We start from the raw sequence: 21286 nt of genomic DNA, 5'->3' as shown, positions 1-21286 counted from the left end.
TTGTACGGGTGATCTGCAAACATTTGCTTTGTGTTGTATACTAACTTCCTGCTTTTTGCAAGAACCAATAAAATCGTTCGTTACACATTTGCATCATGTTATTGTCATATTTGCTGCCTTTCCAGTCCATCCTAGTCTATGATGTGCCGTAGAGAAACACTACTTCATTGACTGTACATATGTGACATATGTGATACCTTTGCATACATATTTGTTCAACTTGAAGGTATCACCCCACGAATCTGAGGTGGTGCAGATTTCAGGTGGAGTATTCGTGTACGGGATGGAGAGACGAGGGTGATTCCGTCCATTTATTCCTAATTGCCGTAAAAAACGGCCCGAAAACGAACGAAGAAAAAACGAAAAAAAAAACGAAAAAAAAAAACGAAAAAGATAAACGAAGATACGGCTTCAGGCGTTTTGGTGCAGTATTTTCTATAGGGAGTTAGACTGGAGCGCGGCAGCCTTGTGAGGCGCCGCATCTTCCGGGCCGTTTTTTTACGGCAAATAGGAAGAAACGGACGGAATCACCCCCCTCTCCGTAGTCTCCAACCCCGTATGCGTATACTCCACCTGAAATCTGCACCACCTCAGATTCGTGGGGTGATGCCTTTAAAGACAGCATACCACGAATTTGGCAATTTTGGGATTCTTCCACGAAAAGATAGGGCTAGGGTATGCTCATGACGAGTACGACCGCCATCACGCTCAATTGTCAAATTCCTCCAATTGTCCTGGGAAACGGCGTTGGCGATTGAGGTTACGTACTAGACATCTAAGAACATGTATGCCATGGCGAGCGTATTCGTCGGTCGTTGGGCGAACAGTCTATGGGCTGCTAACGCTGTCTCTCCCGCTTGCTGGCAGGCGTGGCACGTTATTAGGGGCCTCGTAGGAGAAGAGCAAAGACCGTTTCCCACGTCACGTTTTTCAGAACAATTAAGGAGAATTGAATGCAAGAGCGTACTTGTGATCTACATCTCTGATCTTAACATTTCGTGTAAAGACCCCAACATAATAAATTCTGTGGTATGTTGCCTTTAAGGAACTGAATTTCATCATAACATCATGGAATGTATAGTACATTATGAAATTGTGTGTTTGCGGTGGAACATGTTGGTAAAGCATTATTTTAGTCCATGTTTTATTTCCATCTTATCTGGGTAGCGCCACGTTATTTCATGCATATACAAGAAGGAATATTGCAGTTCTGAGTTGTTAAGAAGGAAATTGAACCAGAAGTTTTAAGTTTTTAAACCAGAAAAACTGTTAATCCTGACGCGATATGTTTTTGTGTTTTTTTTATTTTTGTCGTACCTAATTTAGAACGTGTTCAATCCGTGAGCGCAGTGGGAGAGAGTGAATGTCTAGCAGAGAAAAGTGCGCATTGGGGCGGACGGGTCCAACTCGATAGAACACATTCGACACCGATTATTGTTTTATGATGATGGAATGACGCAAATCGTGGTGCTTTTTTCCAAATTAGTGACTAATGGACAGTTGTTAAGGAGCTACGTACTCACCATGAAAGTTTTCTCTTAAACGGAGTACTGGGAAGCCAGGGGTGTACCGGGAATGTGTCCTGGTGTTATCTAGCATTGTAAGTTGCAGCATGCAAAAAGAAATTTTAGAAAGAAGAAATTGTAACTAATTGACCGTGGCTTCTGTACATGACTGCTGGGCTATGGCCACCCTCCTTGGGATTCCTGGCACGAAGTTCTGTTCGGATTTGTTTTCGCTCTTGATCACGTGGTTAACAGAACCGTCGAGAATGACATGCCACATTTGTCCAATATGCCTCCTGGAAAAGCCTTAATATATTGGGATCTGCTGTCGTCCTTTTCATGCCCAACAATCGGATTTCATTGATAAGCTACTTGTGGTTATTTGTCCTAGAACATTAGGGAAAAAATGTCCTATTCTCAGAGGCATGTTCGATAAAACTTTCTTCACATATGTGTTCATGACCTCCTGGTGCTGATCGACTTAACACGCTCAGTTCAGGATGACTTCCGGCATGATCGACACTCACTGCCATTTGGTGGACAATAAATTCAAATCAGATGTTGATGACGTCATACAGCGAGCGAAGCAAAGCGGTGTGCAATGTGCCGTCGTGTGTCCTGAGTATGCAAGTCAGTTTGATGCCGTGCTGGATCTGTACGCACAACACACTGATTTTGTTATTCCTGCAATCGGAATTCATCCAATACAGGTAATTGTGTGAGAACTTATCAAAGACAGAACCAGCGTAAAATGTATTGGGAGGGGCAACGCTGCCCTAGTCGAACTGTACTTAGCGCAAAGAAGTTCTTAGAGCACAAAAACCTTTCTCGACCGATAAATGGCTTTCCCATTTGAGAAGGCGATATTTCGTCAACCTACAGTTTAGGAATGGAAGTGAATGGCTGAGTCAGGACCCTAAAGCCTAAGCATTAGCCTTAGAGAATTCACGACATGTGCTAACTGCTACTAGAAGAAAAAAGAAGATAGACCTGGAACTACCAATGCTTTAACTTCACATTCGTGTAGATCACGTCAGAGGATATTATTTAAACAGCGAATTTGTGGCCGCAACACAAAGGACATTTCGGCACTGCTAACAAGCATTGACATTGCACAGAAAGTCTTGGTCTTCATTTTAAAAAAATCCGCACAGCTCGTAAATCACTGGCTGGTGGTCCCTTCAACTGTACCTACCCTACTTTTTCGAGGAAGAGCGGTGTGACCGCGACTGTAATATCTATTAGTGATAGATATTGAAGAGAGAAGAGCAGAAGTACTGGCTGAAGCTGCAGAGGCGGGGAAAAGCATCCGCTATGCCCGTCGAGACTTCGCAAGTCGCAAGACAAGGACGACTGCTCTCCTTAACCCGAAGGGAACAACCATTGCATCGAGAAGGGGGATGGAGAAAATCATCTACGACTTCTACTCCGATCTCTTCGACAGCCATGTCCACCTGCCTCCTCACCATCTGAGGGAAGACGGACATGTCATTCCAGAGATTCTCCCGTCCGAAATACGACATGCTATCATGTCGGTAAGAAATCGTACGGCACCCGGTCTCGACAGAATAAAACCAGAACAACTGAAGAACCTTCCGCCAGTACTCATCAACACGCTGGCGAGGATCTTCACACGTTACCTGTCGGAATGCAAGGTTCCTAAACAATGGAAAACCAGCAAGATCGTGTTGTTGTATAAAAAGGGAGATCCACATGACATCGGCAACTATCACCCAATCTGCTTACTGTCTGTCATCTACAAGCTCTTCATAAGAGTAATCTTTAATAGGATTGAAAAGGTCTTGGATGAAGGACAGCCATGCGAGCCAGCAGGGTTTCGAAAAGGACTCAGCACGATTGATCACATTCACACTGTTTCGAAACTCATCGAGGTATCACGAGAGTACAAGATGCCGCTCTGTCTCACCTTCATCGACTTAAAGAAGGCCTTCGACTCAGTTGAGACGGAAGCGGTCGTGGAAGCCTTGGACAACCAAAGCGTCCCTACTCAGTACATAAAGGTACTTCGAGAGTTGTACAGTAACTTCACGACCGGAATTTCGCCATTCTACAAAAATATCATCATTGAAGTGAAAAGGTGAGTCCGACAGGGTGATACAATCTCACCCAAAATATTCACAGCCACCCTCGACAACGCAATGCGAAAGTTGGAATGGGACGACATGGAGGTGAAGGTCGGCGGTCGGCAGCTACACCATTTGCGCTTTGCTGATGTCATCGTACTGATAACGCCTCGCATCAGCCAAGAGGAACGAATGCTGACCGAATTCGACGAAACATGTGGATGCATCGGTCTTCAGCTGAATCTAGGCAAGACGATGTTCATGCGGAACGGATGGGTCTCGGATTCCCCATTCACGCTCAACGGAACGAACATATCCGAATGCACCAGCTACGTTTATCTAGGTCGGGAATTGAACATGATGAACGACCTGACCCCCGAGCTGGGCAGGAGGAGACGAGCGGCTTGAGGAGCGTACAAGAGCATCGAGGATGTAGTGAAGAAGACCAGGAACACCCGGCTCCGTGCTCACCTCTTCAACACCACCGTACTTCCTGCTTTGACCTATGCTTCGGAAACCTGGGCATTTCGCAAGCAGGAAGAAAACGCGGTCAGCGTCATTGAACGCTCAATTGAGAGAATGATGCTAGGAGTATCCCGTTTCACGCAAGTGAAGGACGGGATTCGAAGTTCTCTCCTACGTCAGCGATCGAAGATTAGAGACGCCGCCGCGTTTGCCAAGGAAAGTAAAATAAGGTGGGCCGGACACGTGATGCGCTTTAACGACAACCGTTGGACCAGAACCGTGAGCGACTGGGTTCCCCGTGATATTCAGCGCACTACAGGAAGACCGCCGACCCGATGTTCAGATTTCTTCACGAAGTCCTTCAAAGAAAATTATGATGCTCTTCGTGTCCCACGCGAAAGGAGGAACCACTGGGCTACTCTGGCACGCGACCGGGACAAATGGAAGAATTACTGGCGCCCGCTCGACCATTTCGAAGATCAACGGGAGTCAAGGTGATCAATGTGATTGGAGGGCTTCGTCCGACTTAAATCTTCAAAGAATAAAGGATAGAGTGCACGGCGTCTATGAATCCCTATGGGGATGCGCCCACGCGTTCGACTTGAACTCAGACTTCGTTTGAGGTTCATGAACGCGCATGCAGCCTTACAATGGGGGCTAGCCGATGTGCCAAGTCACTGTTTCTATCCTCCCAGACAAGTCCGGTACCAATTAGTCGACGCCGGAGAGACGAATGGCTTGGTTTGCACTAGTGCGGATTCGAACCTCTGATCGATTGTATCCACAACGGAACCTCTTACCAACTGCGCTACACCGCACCTCTCCACTGGGGTGAGTGTGGTGCAGTCGGTTAGATTTCCGTTGTACCCGCACGGTCGATGATTCGAAACCGCCCTAGTGCAAACAAAGCTTTTCATCCCTACGGGATCGATAAATTGGTACCAGACTTGTCTGGGAGGGTAAAAACACTGACACTTGATCATTGTGTGGCCCCTACAAGTCATTGTATAGGCCAACAGGCGCTCGAAAGCCTAAATTTTTACTAGGCGATATTGGGTGGTTGGGGCGCTCTGATGATATGAAAATTAGGAACGAATTCCTCTAGACTGAGACTCATAAATATCCTCAGGCGAGTTTGGCAGTGAATCGTTAGTAACGGTAGTCGCTAGGCCAAAGCCCAACACGCCACATAAAACTCGTGATGCGTCAGATCTGAAGGCCGAATCAGAACGGCTGAAGAAGGCGCCGGTAGTCCTCATCGACGCCATGACAATGCTTTACAGCATGAGCGAGGTTTTTTTTTAAATGAAATCGAAATGCACATGACATCGGCAACTATCATCCAGTCTATCTAGTTTCTGTCTAGTTGCGCCTTACAAATGCAATCATGAATAAGTCTGAATAAATATTACATGAAACATGGATATGCGAGCAAAGGGCTAGGGCTTTGAGAAGGATTCAGCATAACTGACCAATATCCTCTTGGGAAATTCAGCGCCAGTCTCGATAACTTGAAGATTTAAATGGGATAACGTGGAGTGGAAGTTAATGGCCGACACACTTACACCATCTCCGTTTAGCTGATGACATCGTTCTCATAAAACCAAGCATAGCCAAAGCGGAACGAATGCTGGTCGAGTTTTTAAGAAAAGGCAGAACAATTGATCCCTGAGTCCAAAAGGTACGGGTGGTCCTAGATCCCGTTCACGCTAAATGGAAGCAGCACACATGGATGCAAAAAAAAAGTGTATTTGGGGATAGAAAATGATCATAATGGACTTGAACAGGAGAGAGCGAGCGGTTGGTCATTTATACAAGAACAACGTAGTAAGGAGATCGATAAAACCCGACTCTTTATTCACTTTTCAGATCCGATCTTGGTGGATATTTCGCAGTTCATTTGTTCGAATTGCTAGAATTTTAATGCTCTTGACGATTGAGTTCGTATGCAGTTGAAAGTATCATTGCAGAATCATGTAGAGATGACTTTATTTCATGGATACCCAGTTTTTCAAGTTTGAAGTTTTACAAAGTGGAGAACTTTTTTTAACCATTGTTTCTTTTTTTCCAAGTGTTATTTAAAGGCATCACCCGACGAATCTGAGGTGGTGCAGATTTCAAGTGGAGTATTCGTATACGGGATGGGAGACTACGGAGAGGGGGGTGATTCCGTCCATTTCTTCTTAATTGCCGTAAAAAACGGCCCGGAAGATACGGCTTCATTCGTTTCGGCGCACCATATTGTACAAGAGGTTCGATTGGAGCGCGCCAGTCTTGTGCGGCGCCGCATCTTCCTGGCCGTTTTTTACGGCAATTAGCAAGAAATGGACGGAATCACCCCCCTCTCCGTAGTCTCCCATCCTCTCCTATACGAATACTCCACCTGAAATCTGCACCACCTCAGATTCGCGGGGTGATGCCTTTAATATCATCTGTTTTATTTTGAGAGATGTCTAGGAATAGTTATAGTCAGGTCAAATTCCTGTTACGCAATTCGGTGCAGTTGTGTAAGCGGATGCGCTTAAATCGCTGCGTTGGAGCGTAGCTTTCACGATTAGGCTGGAACCCTTTCTAGCAGTACCTATCATTGCAGCTTGGGGTGTTCCCTCTTCGATCCCAGCCGATAACTCTACCGCGCCACTTCGAGCGCGGCCGCTTACGCAACTGTGCCCAGCTTCATGTCCTTTTGACCCATCTCATTGTACCTAATCGTTTCTTTTATAGAAGAAAAATAAATCGGTCAAAATTAGTGACATAGATGGCGTGCAGGCCTTCCTGGAGGAACATCGCGGTGTGGTCAAGTGCATTGGAGAGGTAATTACAGTAAGATCAAAACAACATGAAGCACTGTGCAGTTCCGCAAGCGGCTGCGTTCAAAGCGGCGCGGTGGAGAAAGCGGTTGGAGTCAAGATAAACGAGGGGTACCCCTTCGACCCTAACCGCTACGGGCCACGACACCGCTTCGAGCGCAGTCGCTTACGCAACTGCCCCGTGCTCCTTGTCGTTTTGACCATACCATACTTACTGATTATAAATTTGTTTTCTAAAAAGATGATTAGGAAAAATCGTGAAGTATATGTAGATTGGCTTGGACTTCACACAACATTACAAGATTACTCCAGATGATATCCTTGTGCAGAAGGAAGTTCTTCTCAAACATATTGGTTGGGCCAAACAATTTCGCCTACCAATGTAAGAGATATGTGTTGTTCTTTTCATGTCATTTGCCTCAGTGGTAACCACGTTTTATAGTTTCCCTGTAATTTTAGGACAGTACATTCTCGATCTGCCACCGGGGATACGGTCGACTTTCTCATTGAGAACGCGGCAGATCGAGTTGCGTTGCATGCTTTTAACGGCACCCTTGAAGAAGCTCTGCGCGGATTGCAAGCTGGATTCTTCTTCTCCATCCCTCCCTCTTTTACGACTGGAGATCATGTGAGCTTGAGGTTCTAATTGGAAAATATGTAGCCAAGGGATCACTTTTGTCCTAAACTAGTTGAAGACTTATTTGTTTGATAACGTTATACAAGAAGTTAGCGTCTAAAAGTGAAGAGTGGAACTTACAAAGTGCTCTTCGGCGTGAACAAAATGATCCGACAGGAGCTTCTGCTCTAAATAGTTATGTTGGAAGGTTGATTAAATTTGAATACGATCCACTGAAGCACAAATTATCTGTTAGGTGGAGCAGTGTTATTTGGGAGCGTATTTTGGTTGAAATCTTTGTAATAAAAGGAGAGAGCGAGAGCCATGAAATTTTGCGAAGGTTGTGCATAGTCCCCGTTCTTGTCAATGTCCGTCTGGCACCGATCCGGAAGTCGCTGGAGTCGCTATGCTGGTCACGCTGCATACCATTTTTGGCTGCATCTCTTGAGCTTGCTTTCGAACTCAAACCAGTCAGTGTGTGCACCACGTTATGTCCTCCAAAGACATCCAGAGCAATGATGCCTTCTCACTGAATAATTTCTTAAGCTCTCTCTGTGTTACTCCAGAAGAATAGTTCAATAGAAAGTAACTTTTTGAAATTGTTCTCTGTTCTCCGAATGTAGTTGTTTCAATGTCTATTTTCTTAAGATCCATGTTTTTTCATTTAAAACAATGATGGCTCTTAAAAGTTAAGATTGCGTCTTATCAAAAAGTTGCCGTCTAGTATCCAAACGCTTAGTGCTTTTTATATCATGCTATATTTCCTACTCCTAATTACCATGAATCTAACCCCAATATTTGTGTGTCGGCGGAAAACGATGAGACCACGGATACTGAGGGGTTCAAACACGCTGATATTGAAGGTGAAAACATCTGACCCAACATTTAAAGGCATCACTCCAGGAATTTGGGGTGGTACGAGTTTCAGGTGGGTTATGCCTCTACGGAGTCGTAGATTATGGAGAGAAGGGTGATTCCGTCTATTTCTTCCTAATTGCTGTAAAAAATGGCCCGGAAGATACGAATTCGAGCGTTCCGGCGCACTATTTTCTACAACGAGTTCGATTGGAGCGCCCCCCAGCGTTGTGTATGCGCCGCATCTTCTGGACCGTTTTTTATGGCAATTAGGAAGAAATGGACGGAATCACCCTCCTCTCCATAATCTACGCCCCCGTATAGGAACTCTCCACCTGAAATCCGCACCAACACAGATTCGTGGGGTGATGCCTTGAAAGTATTAAGTATGGCATTTAAGTATGCCTCTTACTTATTGCGTTGCCAGAGGATAAAAACGCCGACTTGACACATTGCATAGGCTGCACATGCATTCACAAACGCGAAACGATTCTGGACTGAAGCGATCGCGTTGGCGGATCCCATGTGGACTGATTAATGCCAGACTCTTCATCCTTTATCAGTTCATCGCGCAAACTTTCTCTCATCTCGGACTTTTACAGAAACGTTTTCTGCTTGAAGCAGTTCCTATCGAGCAGCTGCTGCTTGAAACCGATTCTCCAGTCCTGGGTCCAGTTCGAGGAGAACGGAATGAGCCGGCCAACCTAAAGTTATCTGCAGATTTTATTGCTGAGGTATCTATATTTACTTAATATTTAACCATACATATGCAACTGTCTCTTCAAGCAAATAAATAAAATAGCTTTAGCCATATTGGCAACTGATACAGCGACAAGAGCCAGGCATTGCATTTCACTTTCCACTGCACAACGCTTATTTTTAGGTGAAAAATCTGCCTGTGGAGGAAGTCATCTCAGCTACTACGGCCAATGCACGAAAATTGTTGGGAATCTAGGGCGACTAATAAAACAATTTATTAATTTTATTACCACTTTTATCACCAAATAAAAATGACATCAATAATGTGGAAGTCATATACCAGCATCTTTAAGAAAAGAAAAAAAGAAAGATTACAGTGCAGATCTCTTGAACACGATTTTATTCTTCTTCATAAGCGTTCTCCGAGTTTATCTGAATCTCCTTCGGTACCGTACAGTGAACGACTGAAGTTAGCAGAAGAGAGAACGCCATAAAGCAACCCATAATTAGGAAGAGCACATCAAATCCAAGAATTGGCAAGACGAACTGCGATAAAATTGCTGCTATCACTCCAGCTACCGACTGAAAAAAAATTTATGACACAATTAAAGGCATACCATGAATCCGAGGATATCCACGGGAAAAATTAGGGATGGGGTTGTAGATTGCGGGATGGCGTGGGAACCGCTTTAGTTCCTACGATTTAAGTTATAACGCAACTCTTTGTACACGCTCCGGTCCTCTCAGAAGCCTATTCATTGGTTTTACTGAATAGACTGGTGAGGATACCTTATCTATTTTCGACCGCTCGCAGGCGGGTTCGGTGCGTGCGCAAGGATGGCGCGCTGCAACTGAAATCGTCGCTAGAAAAACGGCGTCTTTCTTCCATTTTTTAAATAAATTGTTTATATTTACGTATTCGGCTCCACAACCCTATCTCTGGGCTTTTCCGTCGATTCCCTCACCACGTCAGGTTCGTAGTATGCTGCCTTTAAAAGAAGAGATGGTTTCGATCCTCTGACATACATCTAATCCCGAGATTAAGGACTTCGCTCACATATGCAGACTTACCAGAGCACATTGCAGGAAACCATATAGAACGCCGAAATTGGTACTCCCAAAGCGTTTATGGGTAATATACGGGAAAAGTGAGTACGTTCCACCCACACATGTGAAAATTCCGCATATCTAAAATATTAATTACGTGTAAAAGCTTAAAATCAGTGGAGAAATGAAGGAGAAAAAAGATGATCAACAGTTTTCTGAGAGATAAAAGACATTTGGAAATGAACAACACCTTCTTGAAATTAAAGGGTAAGAAAGGATAAAGTCTCTGGCGTGAAGCAATCTGCTTGGTCCGCGCCAACGCGTTTTACTGCAATTCGTGATGGTTAAGGTCGTTGGAACGCGTGTTGGCCTATACAATGACCTGCGGAGGCCAGCCGATGATCAAGTCATATTTTTGCCCTCCCAGTCGAGTCAGGAACCAATTTATCTAATCAGGAGCTGTGAAAGGTTTGGTTTGCACAATTGCGGCTTCGAACCATCGATAGGGCAGTCACAGACGAATCTCTTACAGTCTTTCTGAAATTAGCAGTAAAGCAGTACGTAAGGGGGAAAAGCAGCACTAATTGGAAGTGCAGGTGCATGAGTGCGCTGCTTTTCCCTCACACACAATATTTTACTGCTAATTTCTGAAAATGCTTCTTATTTTCAAGTTTCCTTTTCTGCAATAACTAGTAATAATCTCATCTTTTTTAAAGGTAGATCAAGTTTTGAAGATTGGCAACTGAGCAGAACTCAGAGTTTAAGGATTCTTTTAGGAGGACGAAGACTGCCCTTCAATAGTCCTAGAGGTGTTAAAGAAACAGATTAAAAGTTCTTCAAGGCAGAGAATCAGGAAACCGACAAAGTTGGATGAGAAACGCTATCGTTAACAACGTTTGTTCCTACGAGGTGCGTCAAAACGTCTCAATATTGCGTGTGCGCCGCGTCCACAAGCAAACGTTCGTAAATCAATGAGGCCTCCTAACCAGCCTATTCAAGCAAAACCAATGAATAGGTGTTGAGGGGACCGGAACGTGTACAAAGGGACGCGTTCTAATGCACCTCGTAGGGAAAAAACGCCGTTCCTACGCCGTTCTTCAAGACGATCAGGGGAATTGAGTGGGGCCACTCCATACTCGTAATCTATACCCTGAATGTATATTTTACTTCCCCTAGAAATACGATTCCCAGGAACGTCGATTTCGTGATTCACTGGCTTTAAATGATCATGGATCTCTAGATAATTTCAGACCCGAAAAGTTTGAGTGGTCGAGTACTCTCCACATATTTGATAGCACGATATTACAGGTACTGTTCTGTGGCCTTTTTTTGAGTGAAGAAATCGGCGTCTACTGTTTCTTATCCTTTTTGCTAAGTTTCTGGTTTTTCTTTTTTTTTTTTTGCTCATTTAATTTAATGGGATCCATTTTTGAGTAGACGAAATGAGAAGGGTAATAATGGTGCAGCAAAATTTCCGATCGCACTGGATTACTATTCCATTTTTTGTGAACCACATATATTATGCTTCCCAGCACTATGGTAAAAAAAACAAGCGCTAGACGTATTCATCCGGACCAACGCGATGCATGCGCAGCATCGCTGCTCCGCCTGCCAATCGATGGTGCAGTTTCACTGCGTACATAGTGTGACGGAAGCACCCGCGCTCAGTGCCGCAGCGTATGCATCGTGCTAGCTGAGCTGAACGCGTTAGGCAGTGACTACGGAGTGGACGAACGACGAGGATACTTTTGACTTTTCTTTGAAACGACTATTTCCTTGACATATGCAGTAATATTCTGCTCTGGAAATTCTATATGCACTTTCATGGAGATCGAGATTTGCTCAGTGGTCAGTTGGGGAAAGAATGAGTGAAAAGGGAACGGGAAAGAGGCTCCCGCAGTATAGGACCCACGGGTCCCGTAACGATGTTCGAGTATTTCTAGGCATCTCTTTCCCGCTGGCCTACGACGAAGAAACAAGAAATGAGTGAGATTCAAATGGTTTCTTGAACTCCAACATGAGGTCGTAATCAAATCACCAAAATACCCACCGCAGCAAGAAATACAACATCGTTGCCTAACAGTCGAACGCTTGGCAGCAACCATACAAGGGATGCACCAAGCGTACAGACGATCGACATAGAAAACTGGAACGAGGTCTGAAACGACGAGTATTTGAGACATGCGCATGAGTTTCAATGGAAATCTTGAGCTGCTTGGTTTATTTCTTACGTTATCGGCCACAACTCCCCATATCACTCTGCTGCAAGCATTGCAAACCGATGCAAGTGAACCTACTAACGATAGGAATAGATCACTGTGGATGAACTGTTGACCGTAAGCCTGCAAGGATTTGTTGGAGAGCAGGAAAAACATACAAGGATTAGAAATGCTGCTATGTACTTTTTCCTTGGAATACTCCTAACGAGAAATAAACAAGGATATTTCTACATACCTTGTATAAACCACTAATTAGCTGAACCCAAAGTGCATTGCAAGTCAACGAAACGAACAACAGCACAAATGTAGCCGATTTCAGTTGTGTTGCAGCTGACTTCTCTGTATTTTCCATAATAAGCGGTTCAGTCTCAACGTCAAGCTCCTGAAACGGAAGTACTCGTAAAAGAGCTTTCTTAGCGGAATCACCGCGTCCTGTTACCTCTACTGGTTGTCCAACAAAAGGTAGACCGAAGAGCTGAAGTAGACCGAACAAAATCGCCATTACGATGAATACTTGTGGTACCTACAAAAAAAGTATCCAGTCAGTATAATTCTACAATTTTTCAATTATTTATACTCTACAGGTGCAGTGAGAAAATCATATTGATCGCATGTCTCTGAGGTTCCTTTCTAATACGTGCAGTCTGCGCTGAATGTGTTAAACCGGGCTGACGCAATTCTGCTGCGACGGCGGCAGAAAGAGTTGTTCTTAGAAAAGCGACTTCCTAGGCAGAGAAAGTGCGCTATCGGTCGGCGGATGCGTCAGGGAAGCAGGGTCTCCGTGTCTGTCTCCGTTGCGGACGCGCTGCGTCGGCCTCGCGGCATCGCCTTCACCAGCGACTTCAATCGACGCGAGCTACAGTTGCTGTTATGAGCATGGCCTTTTTACTGACAGGAAATCAGTAAAGAACTACAGAGGAACCTCATCAAATCACAAGTTGTCGGAACATTTGTTCGATTCTCAACAACAACTACGGTTGCAGATTGATTGGTTCCATTAAATTGATCGGACAAGCTGATTCGATCTACAGCTAAATACAATATTTACGAATGAACGTACTGCTTCTGCCCTGCATTGCTCTAACAAGTTTCCCTTTTCCAGTGTTTGAAAACCAAATAACTGGGAAATAAAATCTAAAGATCTTTTTTTTTTTGGTTTTGGCGATATAATTTTTCCTTCTCTTTTTCTTACCCTCTCCAAGAGATCCACTTGCGTGAAAAATCCATCAATATTCACTCGATAATCTAACGGATTGATGAAAGCTGTTTGTAATGGCGAAAGTACAAAAGCACCACAACCGTAACCAGCCACAATCATACCACCAGCCAGTCCGACGTTGTCTGGAAACCACTGAAAGTGACTGACCGAGTTACAGGGTAGGAAGACCGCTGAACTGCTGTCACTTACCCGCTGAGCGGTGGTCAGAATCCCGTTATAGGCAATGCTTGCACCTACACTCGCAAAGATCCCCATTGTGAGCAGAACAGCGGCCAAAGAGTGTTGGATTGAGAAAAATGTGATAGCTATGCCAGATCTGGAAGAATAATCACTGAAGATGAAGGTCAGCCAAGAAATCATCAACATAAACTAATTTTCAACTAGTTTCATAAGTAAATAAATAAGTTCTATGTTAGAAAAAATAAGAAAATTTTAACCTACAAAACGAAGGAGAAATTAACTATAGGAAATTGACTCAATTTGGAATCAGTACTAAATATTGCTCAGGTTCATTTACTTGAAATGTTTAGCCTAATTGTATTTTTTAAAGTGATTCTAGAAAATCTAACAAAATAACAGGGAAACCCAGATCTCAAGCTCGGTTACTAATCGCTGGATTCAGCCTTTTTCCGTCTTTAAATAATTTTAATTTTACTTCTTCTGGCTCCCACCAATTATACAGTTTGGTCCAGCTTCTCTAAATTTCTTAAGTACCATCCAGATACAGACTTCCGCCTCATATTCGAAAAATATTCCTATTTGAATTAGGGAATTTAAGCATTTTCAGAAAAGTTCAAGCGGAAATGTAAGAATATAATAAGTCATCCTTGAAGAAAAGAGGCACTTCCGCAGTTTACGTGATTTCTCTGGTTCTGAGCGATAAAGTCGTTAAGAATTATGCATACAAATAAAAGCTTCCCCCTGTCATTCTGACCAGTTCTCGCAGTTTTGTGGCGTCATCTTCGGACGTTTAGCGCCCGTGCCAGTACCCGTATTATTCGGATTCTTTTAGTGAATCTCACTCAGTGAAACATCGCGATAGGCGTGGATCAGTGCGATCTCCCGTTGGGAATTCTCTCATTGGGAAATTCATCTAAGAAAAGACCTCAAAATCGTTAGTTCCGTGATACGTTTCATTTAATGAATTGATACAACTTCCTTAGTTACATAAACGTTAGCCGCCAAGTTCAAGATCAGCACGGTTTTTAAAATTCGTGGTGCAAGTTACAAATCCACATTTTTTTTGGTAAATTATTCCACAAATTCAAAAGATGTAGGGTTTGTGCAAGATCTAGATCGGTAAACATCTGAATCCTACTTATAACAATAATAATAATACAAATTACAACGGTGACATTCGTACAACCAAAGTAAATTCGCAATTGAAAAGCGAGTTGGTGAAAACGTTGCACGTTGCAGGTCTTCTACTGAGGATGACATTGGTTTTTCAATAGCAGCACAATCCAGGAGTATTAATCAAACTCTTTAAATTCAGAAAAATGTCGAGAACTAACTTACACCACATGTATAAGGATACATCAAAACTTAAACTTGCACGAAAAAAAGTCCCCGAAAATTTCTGGTCGATGTCAAGCTTTCTGTGAAAAAACGTCATGAGGACGTGCAAAATCAAATTTTCGAAAAGATCCTTGCTCTTTTCCTAAACTTCCATAGAAAAATGTAGACGACTTCAGTTTGATGGATTTCTAGGGAGTCTCGAAGAATGGTGAATTGCAGAATAAGCTCAGTTTTCTTACGGTTCTCCATGCATTTAGGATTCTCATTACTGGTTTCCCTTAATAAAGTAGCGCCAGTGACTCAATTCTGCCCGTCCCACTTACCTTTATGAACCGAGCCCCGCTAGTGCTTTCTGAGTGTGTGAGTATGTGATATGTCTTGCCACCTGCGAATGACTCTAAATGCGCGCTTTATTGCTGAATCGCGAGCACCAGCCGTAATGAAAGGGTCCGTAAAAGCTATGCAGTGAATCTCGTCGAACACCGTAATCCGCGCATTTCGCTGCTTGCTCACCACGAGCACGTTATCGCTCCCTTGAGATGGTTCGAGCCGATGTCGAACACACCCATCCCTAAGAAAAAGATCGTGGGCGAGTAATGTGAGTCAAGTTGACAGTTTTTGGGGTGCGCTAGGATTTAGGGCGGTAGCGACAGTCAGAAGCAAACACTGAGCACAGCCAGTGCCTGATTGATGCCCAAACATAGCGCTGAATAACGCACTCATTGATGGCACCACACACACACACATACACAACACAAACAGTAACCATGTGCAAAGAGAGTAATCGAGAAACTCCCCCGCTCGCATGGATTTTTCTGGCAGAATACCGTGTGTGCGGTTAAGCGAGTTAACAAACTGCTATTTAATGCACAACAATCAGGCGCAGCACAGGTAATCCCAGGCAGACGATAGATTAGGTTACCACATTGACGCAGCTGCAGCTAATTACGCGGCTAAGGCTCGCGTCGTAACGTCTTGATCAGGAGACGAGACGTGTGAGCCTCGGCCATGTTCCGCATTTCCGATAGGATCTGTACTTACGTGTATATCACAGATCCTAGAATAGCAGTTCGTTTTCCGCCGATTTTTCGTTCCAGAACACCTCCCATCAACATCGCAAACGGAATGCCACCTGGAAAAAGTGGATGGAGATTTCCAAATGGAACCAGTCATAATCAGCAAGAAAACTAAAACAATTATTTCCCCTTGTTTTTCTTTCTGAGCGCTAGGTATCAACTAGGGCAGATTTTTTTTGAGCAAAATTCCCGCATACTTCTTCTTTAGCTGAGAACACCTATACGACTTCGGTTCTATTTTACCCTTGACAGGTTCTTTTTTTGGAAAGAAAACTATCTTGAGAAACTGATAACAAAGAAAAATAAAAAATTTTCCCACTTTGTGGGTACGAACAGTTTATGGGAAGGATCCAAAGGTTATTTCCATTCCCTTCGAGTAGGGTAGTAGATTCAAAAATATCATCTCCAACAAGATAAACCTTGGGATAACCGACAATCCCCTAGGATTCCTCAACAGTGGATGTTTACGTTATTTGTGAGGAGGTGCGTCTGCCGCGCTGCGGCCATTGATGGCGTACAGTGTCAACGGGGATCATGAAAGGACTCCATTAGACGTCGACGAGTGACTAAGGCAGGATGACGCGCGCGCTCGGCCAGGCACCGCCACCGCCGCGGCAGTCAGTACTCCCACAACTCACTCATCAGAGTCTGTAGCCAGATCAGCCGACCGAATCCCATGGTTGGATCCACCTTCCATCGAAAATACGACACCATGTACGGTAGAAGATTGCCTGAAAAGCGATTTTAGACATTCACTTATAATCTGACGAACATTCTTGAAAAGCTACACTGAAGAGAAGAGAAAATGATAATATCTCCTACGTAGTACACGGTGATCTTAAGAATTAATTGATTGATCAATTAGGTCCGATGACCTCAAAAACGGCGAATCACCCAAAGATTGAAATTTTCTCACTGAAATTGTGATAACGTTTTTGAGAGGAGCGCTGATAGTGAGGTTAGTGGCCTCGTTTGAATTTCTGGAGAAGCGCCAACTATTATAGCAGTTTGTGCAGGGACGATATGGATTTTGGATTTATCGGGGAGTGTATTACACAGCGTTTAATAAAACATTTAGATTAAGCTCACAGACTAAACTAAGAGAATTGAGCTGAATCCTTCACTTCACCCCCTGTTTCAAGACGTAAACTCTTTCTTTTAATAATAATTCTAATTTAAAAATATGAAAAAGCTAACTAATCAATCTAAAAATTATACAGAGTTATTATTTTATGTACACAGGCTTGAAAGTAACTCCAACACAGTAATATTCTTTCAAAATCAAGTACATGGTATTTATGTACGGCCTTCAAAAAATGGCCATCCGCGTCTTTAAGAGCTCACGAATGAGTCTAACGTTTTGCAGAATTTGGATTTATATAAGTTTTCAATGAGCTAAAATGCGCTTGATGAATGAAAATGATGCATTGTGACTGAAATTTATTGCAAAATTCAAAGTGCTGCACTGCAGCGTCAATGAAGTGTACTTTAAGAACGTGTTCTTCTGGATTTGTTAGAAGAGTAAGAAAGCGGGACAATCCCAAACATTTTATTTCGGCATTTTAATGCATAGGAAATATTTTCGTAGGTACATTGGCATGCATAATAGTAAACCAGCGGGCAAGGGTTTTACCTCTGGATCCTAACATCCTTTCTTCTGTTTACAGCACGTCCTCGCAACAGAAGAAACCCGTCTTGTTACTCAAACATCAATCCCGAGAATAGTTGCTTATTAGCTACCGTATCCGTGAGCAGTGAGGATAATTTATAGCTCCTCCCTGTTTCTTCGGTAATGAGTCTTTGTTTCTCCCCGGACGATCCAACGTCTGCCTCGAAAACACGCGCTACTCAGCCGGCCGTCCCATCAGCGCCGTTGTCGTCGTCGGTCGTCGTGGTGAACGAAGAATTGAAAACGAGCAGCGGCAATAACAAAAGTATAATCCATTCAGATACGGTAAGCTGATGGGATGTGTTTCTCATCGCAGCAACTACTCTCATAATCATAATTCCCCGCTCAACTGCCTTAATTGAGATTGAATCGTATTCTGCAGTGGAGAAGGAAGAAACAACTGGATTCTGAGGATAGGAGGAAAACTTTCCGGACTCCCACTTGCTCTCAGTTACGACATTTGCAAATAGAATTTTCTTTTTTGGTCGATAAGCATCGAATGACGTTCATGGATAAAATCAAATTCACCGCTGCATCCATTATTGTAAAAGAAGGTTTCTGGGCCACGCCCCCTCGACAATAATAGAAGCAAAGGTCGGAGAACGTACGAAAATACTCACCGAAAGTGTAGACCACTCCATAGCTGAGCATAGAGAACAGGCCGCCAATAAGCACAGTCGCAGGCCTGGCCTGTGCTGGAATTCTCCTCAGGACGAAGTCATTCGTATCCATTAGGTGCGATCTGACGAATAAGTGCGTTCAGTAGTGGCGAGGTGACGATAGCATCCTAGTTAAGGTGCTAGGAGTTTGTTAGGTCGGGTTGTTCAATCGATACTGGCGCTCAATGAGTGCACGGCGATTGAATCGTGCAAGCGTCCCGGCGGCGCATGGATGGGTTGCGGATGACAGCGACCCCTACGTCATCGGGATGCACTGCGAATGACTGGTTCATAAACGAAAACGTCCGTCGCATCCGAGATTGCACTCGGTTTCAAATTTATCGACCAAAATCGCGAAATTTTCGCTTTTTGCGGCGCAGAAAAAGAACGAGGAAAACATAGAAAAAAATCGAAAATGTACGGAAGCGATGCCGTTGCTGATAAGCACACCCCTGAAACGTTTTATCAGTGAAATTTGAGCGCATCTTTGATAATCCACGACTGGTTCACAGTACTTCGGCAATAAACAGTTTTCTAGGAGCTTTTTTTTCGTTAACGAAAAGAGATTTAACAACAACAAAAAAGAACATTATTAGATAAGATTTCTGCAACTTCATTAAACTTCGGAAAACTGATGAGAAGAAAGTCTCTCGATTTATTAAAAAAAAAGGAGGAAATGAGAATCGTCAAAACAGAATTGAGGGGAAAGAACTAGAATATAGATGGTGGCCAGGCAGCTCAAAAAAACTAGGATTTAGATGGTGGATAGGCATCTGTTCTTTTCAAAACATGGATAATTTCCAGTTGATTCACTGGAAAAAGCAAAACTGTGAGAATGTTATGTTACTCGATGGAAGGTTTTTGAGATTAAATAAGGATCACTAAGATAGGTCTCCCAAAAAACAAGAAAGTTTCTTAGCCTCGTCCGAGTTGCAATCGTTTTTAGAATAGGAGCTTCTCTATTCTTTTTCCTATCATTCCAGTTTAAGCTAAATAGCGGCTTGCTTATTTTGGACTTGGAAACTTCAGAACAGTACTCGAACAGAAAGTTGTGAACAGATGCTGCAATTGTATTGCAGAGCAGAGCGACGAGAAAACCCCGCACATGTCTTTAAATCCTGGTGCCATGGCATATTCTCACTTCAAGCTGAGGATAAAAATAGAAAAAATAACTAAGACGAGGTTAGCGTTCGGAACTAGGTAGTTAGAATTAGATTTCGAACTGGAATCAGATACTTTAGTCAGACAACATTATAGCACTGTATCTGAAACGAAGATAAAATTGAATACGATAAGTGATGAGTTAACTGCAAAATCTGTTCTTCCCTAAAAATGCGAAACTTTTAAAATGTGAAAGTTTTCTGAATTCTGCTGCACGTAGTCCAATCAGAGTTACTTCTCCATTCGCTGCTAGCAACGTCCTCACAGTATTACACTTTAAATTCCAGAATTTCGATTTAGGTCGCGAATTAACAGGCGATTTGTGAAAGCGCTGAGGAGCTGAGCGAAAATCACTTTTAGTAAGCTAAATAGGTAGCAGTTGTGATTGAATTGGAGATATTTTATGAAATGTATAAAATTTACGGCACATATCGTGTTTGATCCATTTGAGCGCATGATTTGAAGACTCACGCCAACGCTATGCGAAATTCCTACATATCTTTCGAGTTCCTAGACTGCTTAGTGATGTCAAAAAAGACTGATCCTTGGAATGTCCACTAATTTAGCCGTGGAATTACTGGTTATCATGAACACATGAAGTTTGGGGGAAATTGAATCCCCTGTAATTCGTTTCAAAGCAACCACCTTCACGAAAGTTAACGAAATTGTCATGGATTTCAAAACAACAACGAAAACTCAGTTTTAGGTGATGGAATCTGTAATCTGATGAATTTACAAAGATTTGAAATATTAGTTTATATATTAGTATATATGCTTCCTTCCAAGAATACATAGAGGAAGGACTGTATGTTTTAAACCGCTGTATTGTAATTTTCCGTTAATTCTCTATCGCTCTACTTTGACGATCCTCTGCCCCAATTCTCTTCAAAATTTTACCGCAAAAGGTCTCTCTAACAAGAGAAAGAGATAGTGAGGGAAAGAGAGGTACAAAGGATTTCTATTCTTATTCTTTCTTCTTCGATCCTCTTATTCTTTCTTTCTTTCTTTTTTTTAGTTTCTTTTCCTATAAAGTTTCCTTTTTTCCTTTTTTGACTTATTTTAGTGACACCAAGTTTTTTTTTTCTAAGCATAATACAGCTAAACAAATGTGCATGTTCAAAAAATATGGATTTATCACGGGAATCTCCTGAGTGCAACAGGTTCCTCGTTTTCCAGCGAAAATATTGCAAATGATGCTAAATTTTCCCATGCACAGTTGTGTTATTCATAGAGTTTTGAGTTTGATAAACGGAGTAATAGATAGCGTTTCTTCAAGAAATAATATTGCAACGAAGCTTCAGGGTCAATCCGTGACAAGCCGTGCTCAAATTGTAGTTTCAGGAAGATTTCAGCTACATTCTCCGCAACGCTTCATCTCCATTTCCTAAGTTCCGTAAAGTCGTCGGCTACCCCTGGACAATGTCTTAATGCTGCGTTCATATCACCGTGACAGGTGCACTCCATAGATTCTGCTTTATTATCCGCAAACGACGTATTTCTGATATGAACTTCGCGTACCGTAATAATAAGTGCAACCTCATTTGCATATCATCACATCAGGATTCGCCCCCATGAGCAGCAATGTCACAGTGATGGGATACGGTAGCGCCCTCATTGCATCAGCTTGATCTCATCAAATAAATATGTGAGCACCCAATACATGCGAGATTACCTGTGTGCGCCC

General features: G+C 43.1%; 3 protein-coding genes across 5 annotated transcripts; 2 read left to right on the top strand and 1 right to left on the bottom strand.

The window, feature by feature from the left end:
- Positions 1-2005: 2005 nt before the first annotated feature.
- Positions 2006-9290, top strand: RB195_017841 (uncharacterized protein; the record flags this gene model as incomplete). Of its 3 annotated transcripts, XM_064185015.1 has the most annotated exons (11): positions 2006-2135; positions 2757-3526; positions 3617-3932; positions 3999-4548; positions 4678-4805; positions 5184-5347; positions 6779-6868; positions 7137-7246; positions 7324-7492; positions 8938-9069; positions 9219-9290. In XM_064185015.1, 11 exons carry the CDS (start codon positions 2006-2008, stop codon positions 9288-9290), a joined length of 2631 nt encoding a protein of 876 aa, XP_064040895.1. The 3 variants fall into 3 exon arrangements, with proteins under 3 accessions (XP_064040895.1, XP_013290788.2, XP_064040896.1); XM_064185014.1 differs by lacking the exons at positions 2006-2135; positions 2757-3526; positions 3999-4548; positions 4678-4805 and having other exon boundaries at positions 3665-3932; XM_013435334.2 differs by lacking the exons at positions 2757-3526; positions 3617-3932; positions 3999-4548; ... (5 more) ...; positions 8938-9069; positions 9219-9290 and having other exon boundaries at positions 2006-2227.
- RB195_017842 (uncharacterized protein) lies at positions 2906-3607 on the top strand (the record flags this gene model as incomplete). The annotated part of the gene is made up of 1 exon (XM_064185016.1): positions 2906-3607. The coding sequence occupies one exon, from the start codon at positions 2906-2908 to the stop codon at positions 3605-3607; it is 702 nt and encodes a 233-aa protein (XP_064040897.1).
- A 143-nt stretch (positions 9291-9433) lies between the features above and the next one.
- Positions 9434-18514, bottom strand: RB195_017840 (uncharacterized protein; the record flags this gene model as incomplete). The annotated part of the gene is made up of 11 exons (XM_064185013.1): positions 9434-9616; positions 10106-10222; positions 12132-12239; positions 12313-12423; positions 12536-12682; positions 12740-12823; positions 13493-13651; positions 13709-13835; positions 16079-16169; positions 16752-16844; positions 18403-18514. 11 exons carry the CDS (start codon positions 18512-18514, stop codon positions 9434-9436), a joined length of 1332 nt encoding a protein of 443 aa, XP_064040894.1.
- Between the last annotated feature and the right edge of the window lie 2772 nt (positions 18515-21286).

The sequence above is a fragment of the Necator americanus genome, chromosome II (genome assembly GCF_031761385.1).
Source record: "Necator americanus strain Aroian chromosome II, whole genome shotgun sequence".
In the NCBI taxonomy this organism is placed as follows: Eukaryota; Metazoa; Nematoda; class Chromadorea; order Rhabditida; family Ancylostomatidae; genus Necator; species Necator americanus.
This window is presented reverse-complemented; position numbering and strand designations above follow the sequence as displayed.